We start from the raw sequence: 15,170 nt of genomic DNA, 5'->3' as shown, positions 1-15,170 counted from the left end.
AAACATAAATATAATTTTTAATTAAAACAAAAAACAATTAAGCAAAAAACATATATATTTATTCATATTTAATGAATGAATTGCTATCTTTAAAGAAATATATAATATATAAAAAAAAATATATTTAAAAATAGCTATAATATGTATTTGAAAAAAATTAAAATTTTTAATTATTTGTTGAATGTAATTAAGAACATAAAATTATTTTCATAAAACCCCCAAAAAAAGCAAAAAAAAATTTAAATAGAGCCAAAAATTTTCATAGCATTGGATGTATTATTTTTATTTAAATTAAATATAAAAAGAAATATATAAAATAGTACAACATATATATAAGACCTATTTAAACAAATTATATAAATGATGTATTTAATATAAAAAATTAAAATTATTGTTTAATATTAATACTTTTTAACTTAAACGAATAGTGAAAAATTAAAAATTTTTTTTTTTGTATATATAGCTATAATAAATCATTTTCCTCATAAAAAAATATGTAATTTTTTCGAATTTCAGTATTCCAGATATATAGGTTAATTCATTTTATTTATTATGATATTTTTTTTCAGAAAAGTATAAATCATTAATACTGTAAAACATGTTCTCAAAAATTTTTATTTAAAAATTTATTATAAGAAAAAATAAATAATATGATTATAAAAAAGCAAAAAATTTAATTTTTTTTTATTTAAATAATTTTGACATCTAATTTTTAAGAAGATTACCTAACTTAAAATATCAAAAAAAAAATCAAAATATATGTAATTTATTTTTGTAGTCATAAAAGGCTTATTTTATATAAAGGCTATGTATTAATATAATATTGCATGTTAGTATTATTGATATTTGCAAAAAAAAAAAAAAAAATATAAAATAGAAAATAAAAAATAAAAAAAAAATAATTCAATCAAATGAAAAAAAAATAAAACGATATAAAAAAAAAAAAAATTAAATATATAAATAAAATATAAAAAAATATATCATTAAAAATGTACATTTTAAATAACAAAAAAGAAAAATATATAATTTTTATTTAATATTTCTAAAAGAAATTTTAATATTTTTATTTTTTTATATATATAAAAAAAAATTATGAATACATCTTTTAATCAAACAATAAATTAGAGTTTTTTAAATTGCAATAAAGATAATAATACATATACTAATTCAAGAGAATGCAAAAATAATAAAATTTCATTTAACAGAATATTATATTGCAGTATATTTGATAAAACAATGAATTCAACAAAAAACGAATTAATTGAATGCTATAATGATTTAATTTTTAAATCTAAGAATTCTAAATTTAATTATAATATAATAAACAGCTATGAAATAAAGAGTACAAACAAAATGAATAATGAAATTAAATTAAATGATAATTTTAATTGCATGTTAAATATGGTAAATTCCATTGATAATAAAAACAATATAAGTAACGAAAAAAGTGAAATCACTGTTAAAAGTTACATGTACAATAGCGATAACAATACAATGCCAAATTTAAATAATAATTTAAATTATATAAAATCAAACAATAATGTAAACATTGATTTAATAAATGATATGAATCATAATATAAATGATAATAGTAATAACACAATTAATGATAATGAAAATGCCACTTTTCAGAATAATTACACAAGCAGAAATAATGAATTAAATATTTATAAAAATGGTGGATTAAACAAAGATAATTTAAGCGATAATTGTTATTTAAATAATAAAAATAATCAAATAATAAATGATATAACTGATGACAATATTTTAAATAAAATAAATTCAAAAAGTAATGAAATGAGTAATTTATGTAATAACAATAATATGAATAAGGCATTAAATGATAATGATAATAATGAATTTAATTTAAAAGATGATAATAAAAAGATTGGAAATATGAAGTATAGTATGCTTTCAAAAGAAAATACAACTGATGAGAATGGAAATAAAAAAAATGATATATATAATAATAATAATAATAATGATAGTAATAATAATAACGATAATAATAAAGATAATAATGATAGTAATAATAATAAAGATAATAATGATAGTAATAATAATAAAGATAATAATAATGGTGATAATAATAATAATAATGGTGATAATAATAGTAATAGTAATAATAATGATAATAATAAAGATAATAATGATAGTAATAATAATAAAGATAATAATGATAGTAATAATAATAAAGATAATAATGATAGTAATAATAATAAAGATAATAATAATAGTAATAATAATAATAATGGTGATAAAAATAATAATAATAATAATAATGATGATGATGATAAAAAAAATAATAATAGTAATATTAATAATGAAATTACATGTAATAATTTAATAAACAATAATTCTAGTAATATTAATATGAGTGATGAGCATATTAACAATATTTCAAAAAGTAATTTCATAAATAATACAGATTTAAATAATGAAGATAAAGAAAATGAAAATAATAAAGATAGAAATATAAATTATGAAAAAGAAAAAACTAACGAATTTGAAAAAATGTTCTTAAAAAATTTAGATGAAATAAGAAGTTTTGAAAGGGGAGTATTGCATTTAACTGAAGAAGAATTTACATTTATATCAAAAACAATTAATTCATTAGGATTTCGATTTATTGAAATTTCTATTGAAAAGCCTAAAAATGAAAAAAGAAACACGTATTCTTCTATATCAAAAAGACATTTAAATGAAATAAAAAATTTACGTTGTTCTCTATCTAATAATATATATGATGCTGGAAAGAGAAAATCGAAAAAATCATTCGATATGTATTACTCAAAAGAAGAATTAAGTAGTAAAGAAAATGATACTCAAAAAGATACAAAAAATATATCAAATGAAGATAATAGAAAGTGTAATACAAAAGAACATAATTATATAAATGAAAAAAATAATTCAGCTCAAAAATATACCAAAAGTGGAGTGGGGGGAAACGTAAGATCATATGAACATGAAAAGACATATAATAAAAATATAAAAAAAAATGAAATGGATAATAAAAATGGTAAAAATTCATATGGTTCTATATCGAATTCCGGTGCAGGAAATATTTCTAAATGTTCTAGTAAAAAAGAAGATGGAAAAGAGATGCAAAAGAAAAGGCAAAGAAATAATAGTTTACATCACGATAATTTGAATGAGGAACATGAGCAACATAACAAAATATATAAAAAAAGAAATTATAAGACAAAAAATCCTTGGAAGAATTACTGTTTTAAAATATTACATAAATTAAAAAGAAAAGAAAGTAGTTGTTGGTTTTTAAAGCCAGTAAATCCTGAATTAGATGGGGTACCTAATTATCTAAATGTTATCACGTATCCAATGGATTTTGAGACAATAGAAAAAAAATTATTAAATAATAAATATGATAATCCTTTTGAATGGCAACAAGATGTAAGGCAAATATTTTTTAACGCATTTACATATCATAAGGTTAAAAATGATGTTTGGAATGATGCATATAAATTAGCTAAAGAATTTGATAAGTTATTAAAAGAGAGTTCAGAAATGGAAAAAATTTTAAATGAATATACAAAAAATACCAATTGTATTTATCTAGACATGAAACAATATAATGAAATATTAAATGATAAATATGATTATTATGATGGTAATAATAGTAGTGCGAATAGCAGTAGCATAAGTAGCAATAGTAGTGATGATATGAGTAGTGATAATTATAATTATCATAAAAGCGATAGTAAAAATTACGGAAAAAAAAATAATGCAATGGGATCATCATTAAATAATGTGAATTCTAGTCAAATATATTCACAACAAAATAAAAATAAAAATAAAAAAGGAGAAAAAATTAATAAAACTAATAAGGTTTCAGCAAATATGTTAAAGAATGCTTATGAAAATAATAGGGGCAAAAAAGAAAATTCAACTGATGATATTGATTTTGATCCACCAAGTATGGGAACAATTCCTGATCCACCAGGAATTCAAAAAATAGGAATTAATGATAAAGGTTTAAATAATTATCAAGTGAAATTACTTTTCAAAAATTTACGAAGATTAGCACCAAATCAAAGAAGAGCAGCATTAGAAATAATACAAGACGATTTAGGTATATTGGCTGAGAATCATATGTTTGATAGATATTTTACATTTGATACTGATTTGTTATCTATTGAAAAACAAAAAAGGATTTTCCTTTATATTAATCATATGGGTAGAATAAATTTGGAACAATATAAAGCCTCTCTAATATCATCAGAGCAAATTCCTAATTTCAATTTAGGAAAAGGAAAAATAAGCGGTAAAAATATTGGAGATAAAAATTATTTGAAAAATAATACTCATTATGATAAGCACAGAAGTAGATATTCATCATCGTCCTCTAATTCTTCTGATTCATCATCATCAAACTCTTCAGATTCCTCTTCTTATTCAACATCAAGTGATGAAACTGAATCAGAAAGTGATTCTGATATCGATTCAGATTCTTATGATAAAAAAAAGGTAAAAAGACATTTCTCCAATGAAAGAAAAAAAGAAATGTCAAATAGATTTTTTGAAGGTAATAGAAGAAAATCATTACCTCAATACAAACCAGTAGATGAAAATAAAAAAAATTTAGAAATTAGGGAAGATGTTATGGGGATGCACGCCGATTTTTTAGCGTCTATGGATACCCCAAAAAATCAAAAGAAAAATCTTAAAAATTCAGAGAGTGCTTGGCCTGAATGGAAAGGACAAGTTATTCAACAGGCTATTTTAACTCAACATCAAACTAATGTTCCAATAAATAAAAAGGAATTAATAGCTGAAGGGTATGATGCTAAAATATAGACAAAAATAGTAATAGAAAAATTAGAAAAAATAATAATATATAAAGATTTATTAGCATTTTAATAGATGTAGATAATTAAATATATATAAATTAGCATAAATATACAAATAGAAATAGATATAAGCATAGATAAATTCATAAATATATGGAAGTAAAAAGCATATATATATATGGAGATAAAGCCCACGAATAAAATTATATATATAAATATAGGTATATAAATATACATACAGAAAAATAAACAGCTATAAATAAACTGATAAAGATAGACATTTATATTGATAGATATATAGAAACAAATAAGAAAATTTAGAAATTTAGAAATAGAAAGAATGTAAAGGCATTAAGTCATTGAATTAACAACTTTAATTTATTAGTATGATAATCATATATAAATGCATTAATTTGTAAAACATACAACTAGAAATATATTAAAACTTATAAAAAGCAATAGAATTGGGGGAAGGGGAAATAGCAATTTTATAAAATTAGGAAAATCGATTTATGTAAAAATCAAAGATGCGCAAAAAACTTTAATCAAAAATTTAATAATAAAATGGCATTATAGTAGACAAGTTCGGAAAGAAAAATAAATTAAAAATTATTATCTTTAAAATTTTGAACAAAGATTGTAAAATTCCTTTTTTTTAGGTATTATTTTCTTTAATTCGTAGTTTAATTATTTAGTTGTATACTTATGCATTGATATGTATACTTATATAATTATGTTTTAGTACTTTTATTAAATAAAAAAAAAGGACTTTTTTTTTTTTATTGTTTTCTTTAAATAAAATATATGCATAAACAAAGGAAAAATAAAAAAAGAAATTATGTACATAAACATTTTTTTTAGACGTTTATACTTTATATTTTCATTATTCATTTTTTTGTATAAGAATTTTTTATATTCTTTGTGTATAAAAAGAAATTTAATAATTTATCTTTTAGTAGTTTATGTTAGAATATATATATACGAAAAAAAAAAATAAATAAATAAATAAAAAAAGAATTTAAAACGTAAAAAATTTTTTTTTTTTATTCTTTTCAGCTTATAAGAGAAATATATAATTAGTAGCACCAAATCAGAAAAAAAAGTTGAAAAAGAACCTTTCTATATAAGATAATTTTCAAAGTAAAAGAGCATATATTTCATTTTAATAAGTTTCTTTATTTTTAATATCTAAAATAAACATTTGAAAACTAATAATATATATTATTTATTTAAAGGATATAAATTAAAATTTAACTTTTTTCTTTTTTAATATAAATGGCAAAAAGAATAAAATAATAATGGAAGGTATCTAAATAAATATAATTTGATATTAGTCATATAAACAAAAAAATAAAATAAGATAAATTTAAAAATATAATATAAACATACATAAAATAGAAAATATGCTTAAAAAATAGTATAATAGAAAAAAATATAGTAAAATTCAAATGAATAAAAAAAAAAAATATTTATTCAGTTGTGGCATAAGGAAGATATATTTAATGGAAATAATAATAAAAAAAAAAATTTTTTTATGAATAAAAATATTATAATAAAAAAAATAATGGATAATATATAAAAGGAGAATATATTAAAATATATTCTTACAAATAAAAAAAAAATAAAAATAAAAATTTATAAATTTACTTTTAAAAGCCCCAAATTTTTTTAAAGTATTACTACTTTGTTTTCTTCATTTTTTCTTTAATGTATGTAGAATGTGATTTTATATTATCTTTTGAAAAATTTTCTTGAACTAATTTTTTCATATTTTTAATAGCTTTAGCTGGATCTAACCCCTTAGGGCAGCATAATGTACAATTCATAATTCCATGACATCTATATAACTTCATTGTGTCATTAATATCCATTAATCGTTCCTTTGTATATTCATCTCTACTATCAACTATCCACCTATATGCTTGCATTAATGTAGCTGGCCCTAAATAATATTCCGGGTTCCACCAATAAGATGGACACGATGTTGAGCAAGAAGCACACATTATACATTCATATAGGCCATCTAATTTTTTTCTGTCCTCAATTGATTGATAAAATTCTTTTTGCCCTTTTTCTTTTTTTGTTTTTCTTTTTAACCATGGATCAATAGATTTATATTGATTGTAAAAATTAGTTAAATCTGGCACTAAATCTTTCATTACGTACAAATTTGGTAAAGGATGTATTTCTGTAATCTCATTTTTGTTTTTATTTACTTCTGTTAAACAAGCTAAACCATTTTTCCCATCGATATTCATTGCACAACTACCGCATATTCCTTCCCTGCAACTCCTTCTAAAGGATAATGTTGAATCAATTTCATCTTTAATTTTTATTAATACGTCTAAAACCATTGGCCCACAATTATTTATATCAACCTCAAATGTTTGCATTTTTGGCCTCTTATTATTTTCAGGATTATATCGAAATATTGAAAACTTTTTTAATTGAGGTTCATTTTTTTTTACATTTTCAAATTCTTTTTTTACCGAACTATTATTTAAAGATTCATTGCTTAATGCTTCTCGAATATTTGAAAATCTTACATTATTACAATAATTCCAAGGTTTATGCTTTAATATATTTATAACAAAATTTAATTCATTTTTTTTTATCATTTTTTATCATTTAAAAAAAAAAATTTATGTATATATATAAGTAAAAATTTAATTAATTTAAAATTAGCATATATATTTATGCAATTTTATGAATTTTTTTTTTTTTTTTTTGCAATTTTCTTTGATTTCTGAATTATATTTTTATGAATATAACATTTTTTTATTAATAAAAGAAGTGTGTACAAAATACAAAAATAAAGTATATACTAATTGAAAAAACAAAAAAAAACAGAAAAGAAAATGATAATAAATAAAAAAGAAAAAATTATGAAATATATATTCAATTAAAAAATTAGAGAATTATAATATTTATTAAAATATATGATATAAATAAAAAATATCATATAAAAAGGTTCTTATATTCGAATATTCACTGCATGTTACTTTATTTCTTCCTTTTTATATTATATAATTTTATTTTAAATCATTTCACTTAATTCTATGTCACTTTTCATTTTGTTATTTTTCATCTAATTAAATTTATTAAAAAAAATAAAAACTACTTATATATAAATATATATATATAATTTTATTAAATTAAATATCATCTTTTAAATACGCCCATACTTTAAAAAAGAATTAAAATAAATATTTATGAGAAGAATCTTAAGAATATAAAATTTTACACGCCCCATAACTTATACATTTAAAATTGTATACTTTTAAGTTGTTTTTTAAAACTATAAACACACAGCATGAATTTTTTTTTATAAAAAAATAAAATTAATATTATTTATTATGTATATCATCGTGTATCAATGAACTGTACAATAAAATAATTATATATTGCTATTTCATTTTATATATTAATAATATTGTGATTTCAAATCATATTAAAAATTGTAAAATAATTGATTATTGTTAGATAAGCATTTTGGAAGAACTTTATTCATGAAGAAAAACACTAATACGAGTGTTATGAATTTGCTTATCTGTTTTTTAATTATCCATATGCACATAAGTTTATAGCACCTTGAGTTGTATATACTATAGATATATAGAGATATAAAAAAAAAATAGTAACAAAAAAATACATTATACATATTCTTTTTATTATATTATTAGTTTTAAAAAATTACAGTAATGATAATTAAAAAAAAAATTAAGTACTATAATTTACGTCGTTACTATTTGCATGGATTATTAAGAATAACTTTTTTTTTTTCTGATACATATCGATTTTAAAAAATAATATATTTTCTACAAAAAAATTAAGATGATAAATAACATTTATAATTTTAAAAAGTTCCTTTTGGATTTAAAACTTTTGTTGTATATTTTTTTTATATAACAAAAAAAAGATACTGTAATTATTTAGTAAATAATTACTTTCCATTATTTTATTTTTTTTTTAGAATACTGTTTATTTCCCTTAGTAAAATAAAATTTACGTTGTAGCTTATGTTAAAATTAAGATATACTGCTAAAAAACCAAGGATTTCGGTCCTTTATTTTTTCTACTTTATTCTTAAAATAATTTAACAACATATATATAGTAATAATTTATTAAAGATTCATATATGAAAAAATATATACATGTTTTCTATCTTAATTTTTTTTTTTTTTATTATCTCTTCATTATAAAATGAAAAAACAGTTATATTTTTTTTAAATTACCATAATATAACTCTTTGATTTCATTATATTAAAAGTGGAAAATCATAGATTTTGCATCTTATTTTTAATAAAATAAAAAAATATATATAATAAAAAAAAATTTACGAAATAATTTAATAATTGACCCCTGTAAAAACTATATGATAAAAAAAATTTATATTAATATATTATGAAACATTTAAGTGTATGATAAATTTTGTTATATACTTGCGTATGCATGGATAAGAATAAGTAATTTTTGAATAAAAAATATGGTAAAAATTATAAGATAATAAAACATAAAACATAAAAAGGGTTAATTTCTTAAAAAATAATTGTGTAATTAAAGAATATGATGAAAATTAAAAAAAAAATTTTTTAACTAATATTTTGAAATATGTTAAAATTAATTTTTAGTAATTATTAAAAAGGAAATATATATATAAAATATCGTTTGGAGTATAGCTCATATCTATTTTACAATTAAAATTTTTATTTATACTTAATAATTATAAAAACTGTATGCATAAATATATGTGCATATTTTCATAGTGTTTTGAATAATTCTTATTTTGTAGGTTCTTATTAAAAAGTGTTCTTATATTAAAGAGATATTTAAAAAAAAAAAAAAATTTATTGTTCATTTTAATTATTCTACAAATATTATATAATAATCCATTAATACTAATGTATATATATATGTAAATTTTTTTTTTTGAACTTGAGTAAAAAATATGTATATATATTTTCATATAATAATAATACTATAAAAAAAAAAATATAATTAAGTACCTTTTTTTTTATGTTTTTTTTCTTTAATTTTTTAAATGAGAATTAAAAAAAAAAAAATAATAAAGTACTAAAATGAAATTATATAAAAATGTAATATAAACTAAATACAAAAAGAAAAAAAAATTTTATTTTATTAAATATATATATTTTTTATAATTTTTTATCCCCTTCTGTGAAAATTAGTAATATATTTTTTGTTTTTTTATATATATATATATTTTTTTATTTATAAACAATTTTATATCATTTTATAAGTTATTATTATTATTTTTTTTTTTTTTTATATGTACAATTTATATATAAATTTAACAACAAATAATAAAAAAATAGATTAAAAAAAAGTTGATATAAAATATATATTTATAATTTATAAAAAGTTTTTCAATTTTTCAAAATTTATTCTTATTTATATAATAACTTTTATTATATATATATATATATATATATATATATATATATATATATATATATATATGTTTTTCTCATTTTTTATAAAATTAAAGATGTAGAATTTTGATAAATGTGGGTTAATAAAGTTATATTACTTACACGTTTATATTCATTGCTTATTTTTGTATGACAAATAAAGGAGTGTACTCTTGAGAATATTTCAATATATATATAAATTTTATTTGAATTTAAAATGTTAAATATAGAAATGTATATGTAAATATATATATAGATAGATATACATACATATTTGCATGAATGTATCATTTTTAATAGACTAAAAAAAATTTTTTTTTTAAGGAATAATTTTCTTTTTTCTTAATAAAATAAAAATATAATTAAAAGACATAATATCATTGATGGTTTTCTTTTAATATATATGTATATGTTAAGGATATTATAGCTATATAATATTTCAGTTGATGTATATATATATATTATATATATTCATTTATTATATTATAAGTAGTAAATTATGCAAACATTTCAAAAGCCAGAAAATGCTCTTAAGAGAGCAGAAGAATTACAATTTATTGGGCAAAATGAAGATGCACTCCAAATTCTTCATAGTGCAATTGGTCATAGAACTTTTCGATTACAAGGATGGCATATATTACAAGAACAAATAATGTTAAGATATATTGAATTTTGTTTATATTTGGAAAAGTTAAGTTTAGTTAAAGATGGTCTGCATCAATATAGAATTATATGCCAACATGGGAACATAGCATCTTTAGGTAAAGTTATAACAGATTTTAGAGATAAAGCAGAGGAAAAAGTAAGAGTAGCAAAGGAAAATGTTATTTTAAATAAAGAAAAAATAGAACAAGAAGAAAGCAATGTGGACATAACAGAGAAGATTTTAATGTCTTCATTAGATATAGAAATATCAGGGAAATATGAAAGAAAATTACAAAATGCGTATAGAATATGTATGGAAACATACAAAATGATTTTAGAAATATTAAGAGCCACTCCAAAATTAGAAAGAGCATATCATGAAACTGCAAAAAAAGCATTAATTTTTTGTAAGGAAAATAAAAGATTAACAGAGTTTAAAAAATTAAGTGATTTATTAAGAAATCATTACAATTTAATTTTAAGAGGAAAGCATAAACCAGAATACCAATCGTTACTTAAGATTGAATATCATTTAGAAACGAAGATAATACAGTTGGAAACGGCATGTGAATTAAATATGTGGAAAGAGGCATCAAATATTGCTGAAGATATTTATAATTTAAATATGCATGATTATTTTTATAAATGTTTAAAATCAAATCATATTGAACCTGAGTTAGCTCCAGTTGTTGAAAATATACAGTCAAGTAAAAATTTAACTTCAGAAGAAAATAAGAAAGAAAAAGAGAAAGAGAAAGAGAAGGAGAAAGAGAAAGAGAAAGAAAGCCAAAATAAAACAGAAAATGAAAAATTGCAAGAAGATTTAACAAAAACAGAAAGAAAAAAGGAAAATAAAACTGTTAATGAACAAGTAAGTGTAGAAATCAATGAAAGCGGAAATGTAAGTTATGGATTATCAAAATCAAAAGAAAAACTAAGAAAATGGATAGCCATTTTTTATGAGAAAATGGCAGATATTTTATTTGTCTATGACAGTGAATTGTTTCATGGATTGGCTTGGTTAAAATATTGTTTTCATATTTTAAATTACAAAAAAAATATATCAGAAAACGAAAAATCCTTTATTTGTACCAAAGCGGTTTTAGCTGTATTGTCAATACCTTTAATTGGAAATAAAAAAAAGAATGAAGATTATGCAAAAGTATTTGAAGCACATAAAAAAATGTCCCAATTGTTAGGCCATTCAAGTGTTCCTATAAAAGAATCTTTAAAAAACGGACTAAAAATTAAAAATATTTTAAATTATGCAGATGAAAATGTACAAAAATTATATGCTTTAATTGAAAATAAATTTACTCCTCTAAGCTTATGTTTAGAATGTGAAAGTTTATTAAAAGAGTTAGAGAATACGGAAAACAAAGTTTATATTAAAAAAATTAAAGAAGTTATTTTTCATAAATTAATTTTACAATTGTCAAAAGTGTACAGCTATATATCTATTGACTATTTCATTGAAAATATTTGTCCAGATCATTTTATCTCGTGGAATGAAGCAGAAAAAATTTTAGTTGATTTAGTATATCAAAAAGAATTAGAAATGCGAATAGATTTAACTATAAGGGCTATTTATTTTGGAGATAATGAAAATATAAACAGTAGCAAATTGATTAAAGAATCACTTATGAATATGTATAATGATCTTCAAAATGGATTAAAAATGATTAATGAAACCATTGCTATAGAAAACGAAGTGGAGAATTTGAATATGACAACTTTAACATATGAAGAAGAATTTGATTTATTAGATAAGGGAAATAAGGTTATTAATTATAATACTGCAAGTATAGAAGATATTATTGAAAATGAAGTTTTTGATGAAAAACCAATTGAAGATGAAAAATTGCTAAAAAAAATATATGATAAAATAGATGAAGAGCATCAAAAAATACAATTATTAAATGAAGAGAATAATAAAAAGAGAAGGGAGTTATTAAAAAAGCAGAAAGAACAAGAACAAGCACAACTAAAAATAAAAATGGAAAAAAAATTGTTAGAGGAAAAGTTAGAAAAAGAAAAAAAAGAAGAATTGGCAAGAAAAGGAGAAAAATTAAGAATAAAAGAAGAAAAAACAAGGAAAAAATATGAAGCAGCAGAACAAATGTTAAAAGAAATTAAAAAATTATGTACTAACAATTCAGCAAAAATTTTAATGAAAGGAAAATATTTAGATGAAATTACTATTGACGATATATTGAATGGTTACGTGGATTTTGATGATATAGAAGAAGCACAAGAAAAAATGCGCTTAAACGAAAGAAATGAAATTATAAAAGTTAGGAAAATAGAGGCAAAACAAGTGGACCATTTTTTCAGGGCATTAAGGCAAGTAGAGCTTAGCCATATGAATAGATGGATAGCTCAAGTATTTCAGGAAGATACTGAAATTTTATTACAAGAACAGAAGGCAGCTGAAGAAGAACAAAAAGCTGATTTTGAGGCAGCCCTTAAAGAAAAAGAAGAATATCTTAAATTTTCTAATGATATTGAAGAATTTACTAAAAATGAAATGAAATCAAGAATCGTTGAATTTGAAAAGAATTTAAAAGCCCAGAAAGAACGTTTAAATAAATTGTTAAAAGAAGAAAAAATTCAAAGAGCAAGAGAAAGAAGAGATCAACATATAAGAAAAATAAAAGCTGAAGAAGAAAGAAAAAGAAGAGAAGAGGAAGAAGAGAGATTATTAAAGGAAGAAATGGAAAGAAAAAAAAGAGAAGAAGCCAAAAAAAAGAAGCTCGATGAAGTAAGTAGAATACAAAGAGAAAAAGATCTAGAGATAGAAATGAGATTAAGAAAAAAAAAAGAAGAAGAATTAAGAAATGGAGAAAAAGTACACAGAAAATCATCAATTGATGATGTTTTGGCATGGAGAAGAGAAAAATCCAATTTTCATAATGAAATGGAAAATCTTAAAAGAGAAGATGAAAATATAGATAGCTATAAATCCAAAGATAAAAATTTAGACAGCTTTTCCAGTAGAGACAGATCAGAAAGAAGAGAGAAGAGAGACAGAGAACATAAAAGAGACAGAGAAAAAGATAGAGATAGAGAACACAAAAGAGATAGAGAAAAAGATAGAGATAGAGAACACAAAAGGGATAGAGAAAAAGATAGAGATAGAGAACACAAAAGAGATAGAGAAAAAGATAGAGATAGAGAACACAAAAGAGACAGAGAAAAAGATAGAGATAGAGAACACAAAAGAGATAGAGAAAAAGATAGAGATAGAGAACACAAAAGAGATAGAGAAAAAGATAGAGATAGAGAACACAAAAGAGATAGAGAAAAAGATAGAGATAAGGATGAAAGGAGAAGTAAAGATGATAAAAAAGAAAGAGATTATAAAAAAGATCGAGAAGATAAAAGAGATAGAGACTCAAAAAGAAATGAAAGAGATGACAGAAGGGACAATGAAAAAAGAAGAGATAAAGATCTATTTAAAAGAAATGATAATGATGAAAAAAATAAAAGTGTGTGGAACACAAGAGAAGATACCGATTTCAAAAGAAAATATGATATGAATGATGACGATAGTAAAAATTGGAGAGATAAAATAAAATCAAATGAAGTAGAAAAGCGTTCAGAAGAAAACCATAACAGAATAAAGGAAAATAAAGAAAAAGAATATGCAAATGAAGAAACACCAAATGACCAAGATAAGGATGGAGTTTCAGATGGAGGAGATTTCACAGTTTTTAAAAAAAAGAAAAGAAATTTTTTAAGGTCCTTTATGAAAGCATAAAAAAATATATATATATATATATAATTCTTAAAAATAAGTTATACAATATTTTCTTATTTTTATTATTAACTATTTTACTTCTTTTAACACATATGATACCATTTGTCAATAATAGATCCTTTTATGTATTAAAGGTCCATATTTTATATCATAGATTTAAAATAATATATATTTTATTTCATATACATATATAATTATAAAAAACAATTTTCTTCTGAGTTAAAGAAAAAATATATATATACCTTTATATTAATATATACATTCATATTTTCATTTTAATATTATAATGTTTAACTTTAATTAGTTTATTGTTAAAATTTATTAAATAAAATAAAAGGAAAAAATTGAGTAAGAGATCAAAAATATGTATGCTATATATATTTTTGCTTAATGTGCTATTTTTTTTTATCTTTTGTATAAATCTAAAAAAAAATTTATTCATATTTTATATTTTGTTATTAACAATAGATATTAAAATTTATATAAATTAAATTTAATAAATAATAATTAATATTTAGTAAAAGA

General features: G+C 19.9%; 3 protein-coding genes across 3 annotated transcripts; 2 read left to right on the top strand and 1 right to left on the bottom strand.

The window, feature by feature from the left end:
- Positions 1–1,236: 1,236 nt before the first annotated feature.
- Positions 1,237–4,815, top strand: PRELSG_1429100 (bromodomain protein, putative; the record flags this gene model as incomplete). Its single annotated transcript, XM_028679359.1, has 1 exon — positions 1,237–4,815. One exon carries the CDS (start codon positions 1,237–1,239, stop codon positions 4,813–4,815), a length of 3,579 nt encoding a protein of 1,192 aa, XP_028535080.1.
- A 1,672-nt stretch (positions 4,816–6,487) lies between these two features.
- PRELSG_1429000 (iron-sulfur subunit of succinate dehydrogenase, putative) lies at positions 6,488–7,426 on the bottom strand (the record flags this gene model as incomplete). Its single annotated transcript, XM_028679358.1, has 1 exon — positions 6,488–7,426. The coding sequence occupies one exon, from the start codon at positions 7,424–7,426 to the stop codon at positions 6,488–6,490; it is 939 nt and encodes a 312-aa protein (XP_028535079.1).
- Positions 7,427–10,739: 3,313 nt separating this feature from the next.
- Positions 10,740–14,645, top strand: PRELSG_1428900 (eukaryotic translation initiation factor 3 subunit 10, putative; the record flags this gene model as incomplete). Its single annotated transcript, XM_028679357.1, has 1 exon — positions 10,740–14,645. The coding sequence occupies one exon, from the start codon at positions 10,740–10,742 to the stop codon at positions 14,643–14,645; it is 3,906 nt and encodes a 1,301-aa protein (XP_028535078.1).
- Between the last annotated feature and the right edge of the window lie 525 nt (positions 14,646–15,170).

Source organism: Plasmodium relictum (genome assembly GCF_900005765.1).
Source record: "Plasmodium relictum strain SGS1 genome assembly, chromosome: 14".
Lineage (NCBI taxonomy): Eukaryota > Apicomplexa > Aconoidasida > Haemosporida > Plasmodiidae > Plasmodium > Plasmodium relictum.
Note: the sequence above shows the minus strand (reverse complement) of the source record. Positions and strands in the feature narration are given on the sequence as shown.